Source organism: Dama dama, chromosome 21 (assembly GCF_033118175.1).
Source record: "Dama dama isolate Ldn47 chromosome 21, ASM3311817v1, whole genome shotgun sequence".
In the NCBI taxonomy this organism is placed as follows: Eukaryota; Metazoa; Chordata; class Mammalia; order Artiodactyla; family Cervidae; genus Dama; species Dama dama.
The window spans coordinates 36130350-36144761 of NC_083701.1; the positions used below are offsets into that span (position 1 = coordinate 36130350).

At 36.7% G+C, this 14412-nt stretch overlaps 1 protein-coding gene across 2 annotated transcripts in view; it reads left to right on the forward strand.

Annotated features, from left to right (window-relative positions):
* TERF1 (telomeric repeat binding factor 1) overlaps positions 1–14412 on the forward strand; it is a 39851-nt gene that overhangs the window by 11925 nt on the left and 13514 nt on the right. The window contains exons 3-8 of one of the 2 annotated variants that reach the window (XM_061123475.1): positions 387–508; positions 4092–4178; positions 7328–7477; positions 8398–8510; positions 10774–10833; positions 12284–12378. In XM_061123475.1, coding sequence (XP_060979458.1) covers positions 387–508; positions 4092–4178; positions 7328–7477; positions 8398–8510; positions 10774–10833; positions 12284–12378 — 627 coding nt within the window. The remainder of the gene's footprint in view (positions 1–386; positions 509–4091; positions 4179–7327; positions 7478–8397; positions 8511–10773; positions 10834–12283; positions 12379–14412) is intronic. The other variant, XM_061123476.1, reaches the window with a different exon arrangement.

Sequence of the window (14412 nt, forward strand, 5' to 3'; positions counted from 1 at the left end):
GTTTCAGTGCCGGCCCAGTACCTGTGGTATGTGGGCTTAGCTGCCCCACAACACATGGGATCCCAGGTCCTAAACCAGGGATCAAACTTGAGTCCCCTGCATTGTAAGGCAGATTCTCAACTATTGGACCACCAAGGAAGTCCTTAAAATAAATATTTTAGTAGAGAAAAGCTTCAAATGTTTTGTGAACTCATCTAGCATTTTCTATTTTAAGTTGATTTTAATGAGGAAATTAACTTGAAAAATCTTTCCTAAACTGGCATATATAAGAGCAGTGCCTGGCAAATAGAATACAATCAGTCAATATTTAAAGAAAGTAATTTATAAAAAATTGACAAAGTTCTTCATAGTTTTCTAAGGTACTTGTTTTTATTTTGGTTTAAAAGATGCACAGTTTGAAAGTGATGAACGAATTACACCCTTGGAATCAGCCCTGATGATTTGGGCTTCAATTGAAAAGGAACATGACAAGCTTCATGAAGAAATAGAGAATTTAATTAAAATTCAGGTATGAGTATTCTTTGTGTTTATAATTATTATTTTCCTAGAAAATAAAAGCGTGACATTTAAAGAAACTTAAGAGCTATTGTTGGACAATGAACCTTTAGTAAAATTCAATATAATTATTCTCTTTAGAAATTTGACATGAACTCTAAGAACTGGAGTTAATGTTTGTTACCTAAGTGCATATTGCCCCCACTTTGGAAAATAGGGGCTTCCCAGGTGGCATAAGTGATAAAGAATCCACCTGCCAATGCAGGAGATGCAAGAGACATGGGTTTGACCCCTGGGTTGGAAAGATCCCCTGGAGTAGGAAATGATAACCCATTCCAGTGTTTATGGTCAGAGGAGGCTGGCGGGCTACAGTCCATCAGATCTATTTAAAGATCACTAAACTTAAAACACCAGTGATTTGTGCTCTCCCACTCAAGGTTATCAAATGATAGAAAATGAAATGGATTTTTGTGATTAAGAGAATGTAAAACTAAAAAGAGAGAATGTAAAATTTTAACTATATAGAGAATCTTACAAGTAGCCTGTTGAAGAGTGAGAAACTAAAGAAAATCATCCAAAGATAGAAGGGAAAATATGCTTTGCTTACAGGAAAGCACGTTCTCAAGATTTTCATAGTTAAACTAAAATCCAGGTGGTGTCACACCTTCTCAAGAATTAATCATTGATCGTGTGGTGACTGTCAAGTAGAATTAAACCTGAAGAAAATGGGCAAAAACATGACTGCTGCTTTTAAGAATTTCAACTCAGGCCAAAGGGATCTATCTTGTTATCCCAAACTTTTGGAGGTCAAGGGGAAGCAGCCTTTGTTAAATTTGCTAGTATAAAGTTGAGCAGGTTACTGTGAAATACATAGCAAACATGTAATAATACATTGCTTACTATTTGAAGATATTGTTCTAAGTACTTTCATCAGTCAGTCAGTTCAGTCTCTCTTTTTGACCCCATGGACTGCAGCCCGCAGGCTTCCCTGTCTGTCATCAACTCGCTCAAACTCATGTCCATCGAGTCAGTGATGCCATCCAACCATCTCATCCTCTATTGTCCCCTTCTCCTTCCTTCAATCGTTCTGAGCATCAGGGTCTTTTCGAATGAGTCACTTCTTCCCAATCAGGTGGCCAAAGTACTAGAGCTTCAGCTTGAGCATCAGTCCTTCCAATGAATATTTAGGATTGATTTCCTTTAGGATGGACTGGTTTGATCTCCTTGTGTTCAAGGAACTCTCACGGTCTCCAACACCACAGTTCAAAACCATCAATTCTTTGGCACTCAACTTTCTTGATGGTCCACCTCTCACATCTATACATGACGACTGGAAAAACAATAGCTTTGACTAGACAGTTCTTTGTTGTCAAAGTAACGTCTCTGCTTTTTAATAATGCTGTCTAGGTTGGTCATAGCTTTTCTTCCAAGGAGCAAGCATCTTTTAGTTTCATGGTGCAGTAACCATCTGCAGTGATTTTGGAGCCCAAGAAAATAAAGTCTGTCACTTTCTGTTGTTTCCCCATTTGTTTGCCTTGAAGTGATGGGACCAGATGCCATGATTTTAGTTTTTTGAATGTTGAGTTTTAAGCCAGCTTTTTCACTTTCCTCTTTCACTTTCCTCACTTTCAACTAAAGAGGCTCTTTAGTTCCTCTTTGCTTTCTGCCATAAGGGTGGTGGTGTCTGCATTTGAGGTTGTTGATGTTTTTCCCAGCAACCTTGATTCCAGCTTGTGCTTCATCCAACCCAGCATTTCGCATGATGTGCTCTGCATATAAGTTAAATAAGCAGGGTGACGATATACAGCCTTGTTGTACCCCTTTCCCAATTTGGAACCAGTCCCTTGTTCCATGTCCAGTTCTGACTGTTGCTTCTTGACCTGCATACAGATTTCTCAGAAGGCAGGTCAAGTGGTCTGGTATTCCCATCTCTTGAGTTTTCCACAGTTTCTTGTGATCCACACAGTCAAAGGCTTTGGCAGAAGTAGTCAGTATAGCAGAAGTAGACGTTTTTCTGGAATTGTCTTGCTTTTTCTATGATCTAGCCAATGTTGGCAATTTGATCTCTGGTTCCTCTGCCTTTTCTGAATCCAACTTGAACATCTGAAGTTCACAGTTCATGTACTGTTGAAGCCTAGCTTGGAGAATTTTGAGTGTTATTTTGCTAGTGTGTGAGATGAATGCAAAATTTTGTGATAGTTTGAGCATTCTTTACATTGCCTTTCTTTGCGATTGGAATGAAAACAGACCTTTTCCAGTCCTTTGGCCACTGCTGAGTTTTTCAAATTCACTGCCATATGGAGTGCAGCTCTTTGACAGCATCATCTTTTAGGATTTGAAATAGCTCAGCTGGAATTCCATCACCTCCACTGACCTTGTTTGTAGTGATGCTTCCTAAGCCCACTTGACTTCACATTCCAGGATGTCTGCCTCTAGGTAAGTGATCACACCATCGTGGTTATCTGGGTAGTGGAGATCTTTTTTGTATAGTCCTTCTGAGTTTTCTTTCTACCTCTTCTTAATATCTTCTGCTTCTGTTTGGTCCGTATTGTTTCTGTCCTTTATTGAGCCCATCTTTGCATGAAATGCTCCCTTGGTATCTCTAATTTTCTTGAAGAGATCTCTAGTCTTTCCCATTCTGTTGTTTTCCTCTATTTCTTTGCATTGATCACATAGGAAAGCTTTCTTATCTCTCCTTGCTATTCTTTGGAACCCTGCATTCAAATGGGTATATCTTTGCTTTTCTTCTTTGCCTTTTGCTTCTCTTCTTTTCTCGGCTATTTGTAAGGTCTCCTCAGACAACCATTTTGCCTTTTTGCATTTCTTTTTCTTGGAAATGGTCTTGATCACTGCCTCCTGTACAGTTGCATGAACCTCTGTTCATAGTTCTTCTGCACTCCATTTATCAGATCTAATCCCTTGAATCTATTTGTCACTTCCACTGTATAATCGTAAGGGATTTGATTTAGGTCATACCTGAATGGTCTAGTGGTTTTCCCTACCTTCTTCCATTTAAGTCTGAATTTTTCAATAATGAATTCATGATCTGAGCCACAGTCAGCTCCTGGTCTTGTTTTTGCTGACTTTACCCAAATACAAAATAGTTTTGTTTTCTTTTTTTTTAATCAATTGGGGGAAATAAAAAAAGGCCTGTTTATAAAATGCTTATTCAAAAGCATCTGGCTTCCTGGGTTTCTATTAGCAATTTTCCTAGGCTCCTAAATGACAAATTTTATATATATATCTATATATATATATCTCCTAATCATCTCAGATACCATCCATCTGCCTCCTGTCTTATTTCCCTTTTGTTTAAAATTATTATTTTGGTGAGTCCTCAGTATATATAATGTACCTTCTAATTTATTAATAATTAAGTAGAAGAGGCCAGTGAAAAATTTCATGTCTTTTTGGACCACAGTTACTTCATCTTTGAAAAGCTATTATATATCATTTATCAAATCAAAATTGTTAAATTGTATAAGAATATTTTAGATGAAGTAGTTTAGACCTTACCTGAGTTATTTTAATATTAAACAGCAATTAGATATTTTAAAAAGGAATCTAAGGTATGTATTTGTCATTCTGATTTTTAGGCTATAGCCGTTTGCATGGAAAATGGCAATTTTAAGGAAGCAGAAGAAGTCTTTGAAAGAGTATTTGGTGACCCAAATTCTTACACGGTAATTATTTACGTTAGAATTTTAGAGCTGGTTATGTGGAATAAGAAAAATTGAAAGAACATTGGGAGGGAAAAGATATGCTTTCTCTTTTAAACAGTATAGTTTAAAAAAAAAAATGTAGTTCAATAGAAATGTAATGCCAGTGATGGATGTGATTTTTAAATTTTCTAGTGGCCACATTAAAAAAATAAGAAACAAGTGAAGCTAATTTTTTTTAGCAATCCATGTGAAAAAGCATTGGTGAGGTATTTTGCACTCCTGTTTTTGGACAGTCAGCCCTCTGTATCCTGGGTTCCATATCCAGGGATTCAACCAACTGCAGATGGAAAATATTTAGGAGGAAAAGTTCCAAAATGTTTCAAAAAGAAAAACGTGAATTTGCCACACTCTGGTAACTATTTACCTAGCATTTACATTGTGTTAGGTTTTATAGGTTATCTAGATACATTTAAAGTTTACAGAAGGATGTGTGTAGGTTATATGCAAATACTGCACAATTTTATATATATAGAAGACTTGAGCATCCTTGGATTTTGGTATCAGAGGGGAGTTCTGGGGCCAATTCCCTACCAATACTGAGCAACAGCTATACGAAGTCTTTGAAATCTGAGGTGTATTTTACACTTAAGTCTAAACTTAGGGCTCACACATTTCAAGGACTCCATGACTAGTGGCTGCCGTATTGAGCAGCACAGGTAGGGAAGAATGCATTGTAACTTGCCTGTTTTTCTAATGGTTTCTTATGTGATCACTAATCTTTCTGTGTATGTGTAATATTAAGGTCAATAGAAGTTAATTTTTAAGTATTAAAAACAAAGTGTTGTGGGAATCAAGTAAGCTTATCAAAGAAAGATAGTTTTATACAGTTTTTAGTAAACTTTTAATTGAACAGTGGCATACCTTTAGTAGAATACATATGGCCTAAGTAGATGTATTTTCGCAAAAGGAACACACTTTGTGTGATGACCTCTTAGATCAAGAAGCAGAACATCACCAGCACTCTCTAGTCACTGTCCTTCCCACCTTCTCAAGAGTAACCCCTCTCCTAACATGTAACATCCAAGATTAGCTTTACTTATTTCTGAACTTTATATAATGTAATCATATAGCAGGTTTCTGTTTGTCAGAAAGATCCACTGCATTGCTTGTAACAATTGTTTGCTTATTCTCATTGCTCCATTGTAGGAACATACCACAGTTTATCCACTGTATTGTGGATGGACATTTGAGTTATTTCCAGGCCATTAGATTCCTTTACATGCCTTTTGTACAACAAATATATGTGTTTCTGTTGGATAATACTTAGGAACAGATTTGATAGGTTATAAATATATGCACATATTGTTTTAGTAGATAAGGTGAAACAGTTTTCCAAAGTAGCAGTATCAGTTCTTTCAGCAGTGTGAGAGAGTTCCAGTTGCTTCACAGACCATGCCTGTGGTTTTCATTTTAGTCACTCTGGCAAGTATTTAGTCATTCTAGCAGTGAGGTAGTGCTACCTTATTGAGTTTTAATTTCTGTTTCTTTGATGATTAATGAAGCTGAGTACCTTTTCACATACTGGTATGGGGGAGAGGGGAATCACTTTAATTCATTGAGAAACAGAGCTTTTAGTAAGGCTCATTCTATCTCTAATTTGCCCCTGTTCCTAGGGTATACTCCTCCAGAGATTTCAGCTGAAAACCTGATGTTTATTGGGTTCCTTGCCTTAACTTTTTTGCCTTAGCACTGTGAGATGACTAAAAACTCCACTCTGCTTGTACTTCACAGAAGAGGAAATTTTATGGCCAATAAACATAAAGAGAAAATGCTAACCTCACTAATACTTGTTATCAGGGCAGTACCAAGTAATATGGGCTGCCCTAGTGGCTTGGCAGTAAAGAATCCACCTAAAATGCAGGAGCCGCAGGAGACAGTTCTGTCCCTGGGTCAGGAAGATCCACTGGAGCAGGGCATGGCAGCCCATTACAGTGTTCTTGCCTGGAGAATCCCATGGACAGAGGAGCCTGGTGGGCTACAGTCCACAGAGCTGAAAACAGTCAGACGCAGCTGTAGTGACTTAAACACGCACCACGCTTGCACCAAGTAATATTTTGAAATAACATTTTCTGTACCTCAGAGTGGCAATGATTAAAATGTCTTAGAACACCAACAGTTGGCTCAAAATGTGGAGAAATTATAGCACTGCTATACCTTCTTCTCAGGACTGTAAATTGGTACTTAAGCTTCAAAGAGTATTTTAGCAAAATTGATAAGCATGCATTCCAGCAATTCCACTTCTAGATAAATACCCTAGAGTAACTGTTCTTACTTTCACTGTGTGCTTTTAAAGTCATGAAGCTTTATTTAAAAAATAAAAACCAAAAAAAAATTCAGGCCCAACTGTGAAAATTGCTCTGAGATAGAGTTTGAGAAGTAAAAATTTTTTTAAGCTTTATAGCTTAATTATGCAATCAGCATTGAAAGAACTAAGAAAAATTTGTACTGTTTACCAGAAGACATGTTGAAATATGTTTAATAGAATTGTGGAAATAGAAAATAGCCTAAATACTTACACAGGCTGGAAGAAAAGATGAATAAGTGGTATTTTTGATCAATAGAATACTATTTAACAGTGAAAGTAACTAGTAATTCTGTAAGTATCAAATCAGTGTGGATAAGTATTATAAACATAGAGTTGAGCAGAATAGAGAAAGTTTCAGAAGAATACACATAGTATAACACCATTTGTATAAAGTTAAAACCATGCTAAACAGTACTATACATTGTTTATGGATGCATACATATGTAGTACAAGTGTAAAGGAATGCATGGATATGCTAAGTTCTAAATTCAGGATACTGCTTACCTTGAGAAGAAGGCCAGGAAGGACAAGAATTGCCATCAGATTATGATAATCAGACTTCAATTGAATAGATAATGTCTTATTTCTTAAACTTGATCATAGATAATTAGGTTTATAAGTTATTTTAATCCTTTTGTATATGTATAAAGTATAGAATATTTTTTTGTCAAAAACATACTGGTGGGCATTTAAAATGGGAGAATTTGTAAAATCTTGAGTTTTGGTTTACTGACTTTCTTCAGCTAAACAATATGACAGAATTTCTAGTATCTTATTTGTGATTTGTTTCTTCTGTTTTCTTTAGCCTTTTAAAAGGAAATTACTTACGATAATCTCTCAGAAAGATACATTCCATTCCTTTTTTCAACACTTCAGCTACAACCACATGATGGAGAAAATTAAGAGTTATGTGAGTTGTGTGCTAAATGAAAAATCATCAACATTTCTAATGAAGGTATGTGTGTTTGAGAGAAGCTCTAAACATAGACATTGTTATAATAAAGGAAAATACTTGAAATAGAAATCCTTAAAAACTAATCAGAAATTTAGTTAGTGATTTTATAGAATAGTATGCTGAAATGTTAGTTAGTGCATCTAAAAGAAAGTTTATTTCTGATCTATGTAGTATTTCAGCTTTTCAAAGTAAGTCTTGAGGAAAATTTTCACAATAAAAAGTTGAGGGGAAAACTTACCAAAATGAAATGAGAAATAAGTGAAAAAGAAATAGTTTTAATTTAATTAAATTTAAAAGAAAATCTTAGCATATTTTTGGGAAAAGTCAAGTTGGACTGAAGAAGGGCTACTACAGACATTTTTTTTTTTATCACATTTTATCCTGTCTTAGCTCCAGAAAGTTGTAATATGTTATATTGGAGCATTGATTAATTTGAGATAGTTTCATTTTGAAATACCTAGAATCTTTTTTCATTTTATTTTTTCTTTAAGTAAACTTTTATCTTAAAATTGTCTATAGGGACTTCCCTGGTGATCCAGTGGCTAAGGCTCTGCACTCCCAAAGTAGGGGGACCAGGGTTCAATCCCTGGTCAGGGATCTAGATCCCACAGGCCACAACTAAAGATCCCACATACCTCAACTAAGACCCAGCACACTCAAAGAGGAAAAAAATATTCTGCAGCGCGTTGTGTGTATCAAGTACATTTACAAGGAAAGCCCTTCTCCATGATGCTTATAAACCAAGCAGGTGGCTGACGGTCATGTCACAGTTACTTGGGTAAACAATACAGTGCCCTTTAGTGGTCTGTAAAGAGATACTTTTGTTATGACTATCAAATAACTAGAAGGCTTGATTTAATACTATTTGTTTTTAATGGCTTATTGCATTCCTTCCTCTCCCACATCCCTGTTTTTTTAAGGCAGCAGCAAAAGTAGTGGAAACTAAAAGAGCAAGAACAACATATGCTGAAGATAAACCTAATGGTAAAGATGTTGAATTGGCAACTGAAGCTAATTTGGATACAGGAAAAAGGTTTGTAGATTCATTAGTACATTTTTGTCTTATGAATGTAATATGTATGTAAAAGTGATGGTAGTGAGCTCTTATTAATAAAAATAATTTTTGAGCAGTAGGTATATTGTCTTACTGATGACTAACATTTGTATATTTGGAAGTACTGTAGAGTTACATCATGGCTTATGCAAATTCTGTTGTATATGCTAAGCAAGAGTAGAGAGAAAACAGTACTGTGTAGATAGTGTGATATCCTTTACTGTTCTCAGGGAACATGAGCTCTAGAACAATATTGAGGCTGGAAGCCTGAATCATCTGTGCCCCTTAGTTCTCAAATCCTACATGGCCCTCATGTGACTGTTGCACTGAGGGTTATTCTGATATGTTAAAATATTGTTCATCTTCTCTGTGCATGCATGTGTGCTCAGTCGCTTCAGTGGTGTCCAACTCTTTGTGACCCTGTGTACTGTAGCCCACCAGGCTCCTCTGTCCATGGCATTCTCCAGGCAAGAATACTGGAATGGGTTGCCATGCCAGGGGGATCCCAGGGGATCTTCCCGTCTCAGGGATCGAACCCACCTCTCCTGTGTCTCCTGCATTGGCAAGCAGATTCTTTACCACTGAGCCACCAGGGAAGCCCTTCGTCTTGTCTAAGGGCAAGCTAACTCTTCATCTGGTGGACAAGTGCAGACACTGATCTGCTCCAGTGTTGGAAGGAAGCAGGCTGTGTCATTCCTACATATTGGGAGAAAAGAATTCAATTTCTAAAATTGTGTCTTCTTTAGGGATTTTTTTGAGGGTAATTTTTGCAGAATTGACTTTTATCTTTTGCTTTGGCTTTAGAAACTAACTTTATTGAAGACAATAAATCTACCATTATGAAGATCTTTTCTAATGAACCTATGGTCCATTCCTCCTCTTCATCCACCCTTAAACCAAGACCAAATAGTCAAATCCTTGTGGTCTCTGTGTGGATGTATTTGGGAGTGGATATAGTATTCTCTCTTCTCAGGACCATGGCTTAAGTGCTGTGAGCCCCCATCTTAACTACTGATTTAGAGGTGGGAGTTGGAGTCTGAATTGGATGGATATGGCATTAGTCACAGCTCAGGACTGACCTCAGTTTTTAAGACCTATTTTGAGAAGTCGACTTTGCCTCCAGCAAAGTCTTTTGCCCTTCGAAGTCTAGCTTAAAGATCACCTATAAGAAATCTAGCTGAGCTCTGAGCATTTGTCACTTCCTGTATTCCCATAGCACCAAGTTATACCTCTGTAGGATGGCTTATCTTGGATAGTAACATACCTGTTTACCTGTAGATTTCTCTCTAGATGGAGAATTCTTTGAAAGTTCATAAATAGCTTTGAATCCTTGATGCCTGGTTCATTACCAGACATACATTAAATCTTTTAGGGTACTAGACACCAGGAGAAAAACCAAAAGCTAGAGACAGAGTAAAGTTTAAGAATCAAGCAAATATTAAAACCATCCTGGGACTCACATTCACCAGTTTCAAAGCAAGAATCAATAAGATGCAAGTAAAAAAAGGATAGGATCAAAAATGTGATTTTGAAGTCAGACAAATGCTAGGAAAGATGAAATGCTTATGCTGTCGGTACTAGATGAAAGAAATATTTTCATCTGGCAAAGCTTATAAACTGTTTGAGGCAGTAAGATTTATAGACTTGAAACAGAAACAGTAGCAGACATTACATAATTTGTTGTTGAAGTTTACTGATAGACTTAAATGCTGAAGGAGTTGACGATCTGCTTCTAGAAAGTGTGAGCATGGAGCTGGGCCTCAAAGGATGGTTTATTGGTGGGTGGAAGAGGAAATGTCCTTTCAGTAGAGAGGAACAATTCCAGAGGAAGGCATGAAGCTGTAAATGGTCCTGCTGTGTTTGTTGGAGCTAATTTTAACTATAGCAAAGGAGAAGAATTTTATAAAAAGTTCAATTGAAGACTGCTAGGTAGGATAAGAAATTCATATTAATAAAGCTCCTTGAGAGAGTTTCTGAAAGAGTGATATTGTGAATGTTCAGTTACAGCATCACCTCTGCTGAACTTATGTTTGGGAAAGACATTGATTTTGGTGTCTCTGGAAAGCACATCTGGGCAAAAATGAGCCATGTTGTAGTGGACTGTAAAGGTCCTAATTTTACCAGAGTTTCTTTCCAGAGATGCTTTTTATAAATTGAAATTTGACTTGACTGTGTGGAAAGTACTATCCTTATGAACAATTTCTTATGTTTGCATTCTTACAAATGTTTTCTTCTTTTAAAGTGTTAGTGACAAACAGTCTGCGGTAACTGAATCCTCAGGGGATACAGTATCCTTATTGAGGTGAAGTAAATTTGACATTTTTCTTCTCTGTTTTTCAAATCTTTGAAGCAATTCATGCAAACCTAGGTAGATTATAATAGCTGCATGCAAACGCTATGATTTGAAGAATGTCACAAAGTCTTACTTACCTCAACAGATATTAAGACCCTTGAAATGGCAAACTGTGGAGACCTGCCTCTTCGGATCCTGGGTTGTTTCACATTGTTTCTGCAAGGAGCACACAAGCAGGGAGTCCTTGAATTTAAATCAGATAATTAGTTAACTTGATAGTACCAGAAACAAGGGCATGATGCTAGGGCAGGAAAGGGAAGGGGGTTACATTTCTGATAATGTCCCAAATCCTGATTTTAAGAAATTATTTTAAAAACTGTTTAATCTGCTATAAATTTTGTAACAGACAATGTAGCATATTCAGAGAGCAGAAAGTCTGCATGAGTGATTGCCAAGTATAGAGCAGTTGGGATGCTAAGTGGAACCTTGGAAGGGAGTGGCTGATTTGGTGTGGAGGAGGTCACTGGAGATGAGGAATTAATGGGCCAGGATGTTATCTAGTTTATTCATGTAAACATGAAAATAATTCATGGTAATGGCAGCACTCAGAAAAAGATCTGTGAATGATGGGAAGTGCTTTGGAAGGATAAAAAATGATTATGGAAAATAGTAAATGGCAATATGCCTCAATGGCATGAATCCTCAAAGGCTGAGGTTTCTATGAAACAGGATCCTGAAAGTGACATTAAGAAACAGGAAGTGCAGAGACCCACCTGCAAAACCCTCTGGTTCATGGAATGTGGAAGATGAAGCTAATCTCTACTCAAGGCCATGAACAGAGAAATGTCCCCAGGGGAGAGCTAGACTTTAGACAAGGTGTAGAAGTTGAGACTGGCGTTCCAGAGCACACAGAAAGTTTGAGAAGGGAGGGAAAACATTTGTGGTTGCATTAGCATTTCCGGGGTAGAAGTATAGATTTTAGGTGATAATAAAAGAGCTGCCTAAGCTTAAGTAAACTTTTTTCCCCCTCTCATTTTAGTTTGCCCCTTTATAAATTGTAATAATACAAAGTTTGCAGAATTGTCCAAAATTTCTGCCCCTTCCTATATTTCCAAACAATCTTACCTTTCCAAAAAGCCCTTTTTCAGAATCTGTAATCGTGATATCTACCATCATGTATAAAAGAATTTTGAAATTTCTCCAGTTGAAAGGCCAGAAGGATCTTGATTTCTGAGTAAATGAAGTGGAGAAAATAAATGATGGGAGAGCAGAAAGTCTTGACAACAAAAATCTTAAAGAGACCAAAGGTTAAGATGGGATACTAAGCAAGGGGAACACCAAAGGAAACAGGCCAAAGTAGAAGCAGGTCCTAGATAGAGATTGAGACAAATCCGCTACCTTTTCCCATAGCCTTTCTAGTCTTTGCAGAACAAATCACAGGCTTTTGTGTTTCATTTAGGTCTCACAAAAATCTCTTCTTATCTAAGTTGAAACGTGGAAATGAACAAGATTTTAAGAAGAAAGAGGAAAGAGTGGAAACTCTTCAAAGTCAAAGTAAGTACATTTATTACAGGTTTAGGAATGGAGAATTGATACTTCCTTGAGAGCAGTCCAACCCTTGACCTAACATCTCAACATACAGACATACTTCAGAAAAGGAAAACACAAAGGGATTGAATGCCTTGGGTTTATAGAGTTAATTAGAGGTGATGCTTAATTTAGAAAGTTAGAGTTGGTGCTTGTTATTTATGGTAATATTCTTTAAAGTCATCCTGAACACTTAGTGAATATTAAACACTTACAGAGGAGTACAGTGTTAGGTTCTTTTGAGCCTCTGGTGACAACATTTTGGTCAACTGTTCAAAATATAACTTTGTTCTATGTGTTTTTGTTGAAAGTCACCTTATTTAGTATATATCACTGATTCGTTACTGGAAAAGGAAATGGCAACCCACTCCAGTATTCTTGCCTGGAGAATCCCATGGGCAGAGGAGCCTGGCAGGAGTCCATGGGGTTACAAGAGTCAGACACGACTTAGCGACTAAACCACCACCACCATTGATTCATTAACGTTGGATCCACGGTCAACAGCCCTGTAACTCATGCCTAAATGATGCTTATCTAACACACATAACTTTTTTCTATAAGGAACATCATACATAGCCTTCTTGCACTTAGGAACCCTAGATAGCACTTCCACAATACACTTGGGAACCATTTTAAACAGCAAAATTACCTCCTGAAAGCCCAAAAATACAGCACTAAATAGACTGTAAAAAGAATTATTTCTAGTGTGGGAACTGAAATAGGAAGACAGAACTTCACCTCATTTAACCTCAGCTGGGAACATGACTCAGATATTTTGCCACTCTGTGCATGTCCACAAAAGCATTGAAAGTTTTGATTTTTGATTTACAACTTTCAACAGTTAGGTGAATTTTCAAATACCAGAATCCATGACTATTGTGAGGATGACTGTATATAGAATCTGACTACTCTCCTCATTGCATTTAGAGTTTATTATCCTTATAAAAAACATTGCTAGATTAAAAAAAACAGTAACCAAAAAAATCTTAAAAGCAGTCCATAATTATTTTCAATTACAATTTGATTATAAATTCCTCCATGGTATGCATTCATTCAAAAAATGTTTATTGAACCTATTGTGTTCTAATGCAAAGATTTTTAAATATTTTTGACTTAAACCTAAATATTTAATGATCAATATAAAAATAATAGATGTACCACCTTGATGCCAGGTACATGGTAGACCTGCAGTAATACTTCTTAAAATTTTTTATTGATGTATAATTGACTTACAGTGTTGTGTTTCAGGTGTACAGCAAAGTGAGTCTGTTTCACAAATATATACATACACTCTGTTTTAGATTGTTTTCCTATATAGGCTACTACAGAGTACTGAGTAGAGCTCCCTGTGCTGTAATATATGCAGTAAATATTAATTGAATAAATTTATTCATAGTGGATGGCCAATGATAAGGCAAAGAAATACTTGCTTCAGTGAAGGTCCTGGTGAAGTTCCTAGAAATAACTAGAAATCAAAATTTTAATTTTAGTGTATGTGCTGCCAAATGACTAGAAATCAAAATTTTAATTTTAGTGTATGTGCTGCCAAAGTGAGCACTGGAGTCATAATTCTAAACTAAAATAATTGAGGATTTTTTTTCTGGACTTTTAATTTCATAATACAAAGTTCAGAGAAATGGAAGCATATACTTTTCTACACTGTAGTTGATCAGTAATTAGACTGATGAAGACCGTAATCCCTTTGTAGAGTGATTTGACAGTGACTGTGAATATTAAACAGACGATCCTATGAGTTTTAGTACATTTCTTAACTTTTTGTTAGTTGTTAGTAGTATATACGTGTGTGTGTGTGTGTGTGTGTGTGTGTGTGTGTGTGCGCGCGCGCGCGCGCGCGCACGTGCACATGCTTAGTCCGTCAGTCATGTCCGACTCTTTATGACCCCACTGTCCATGAAAGTTTTCAGACAAGAATACTGGAGTGGGTTGCCATTTCCTCTTCCGGGGGATCTTCCTGACCCATGGATCAAACCCACATCTGTT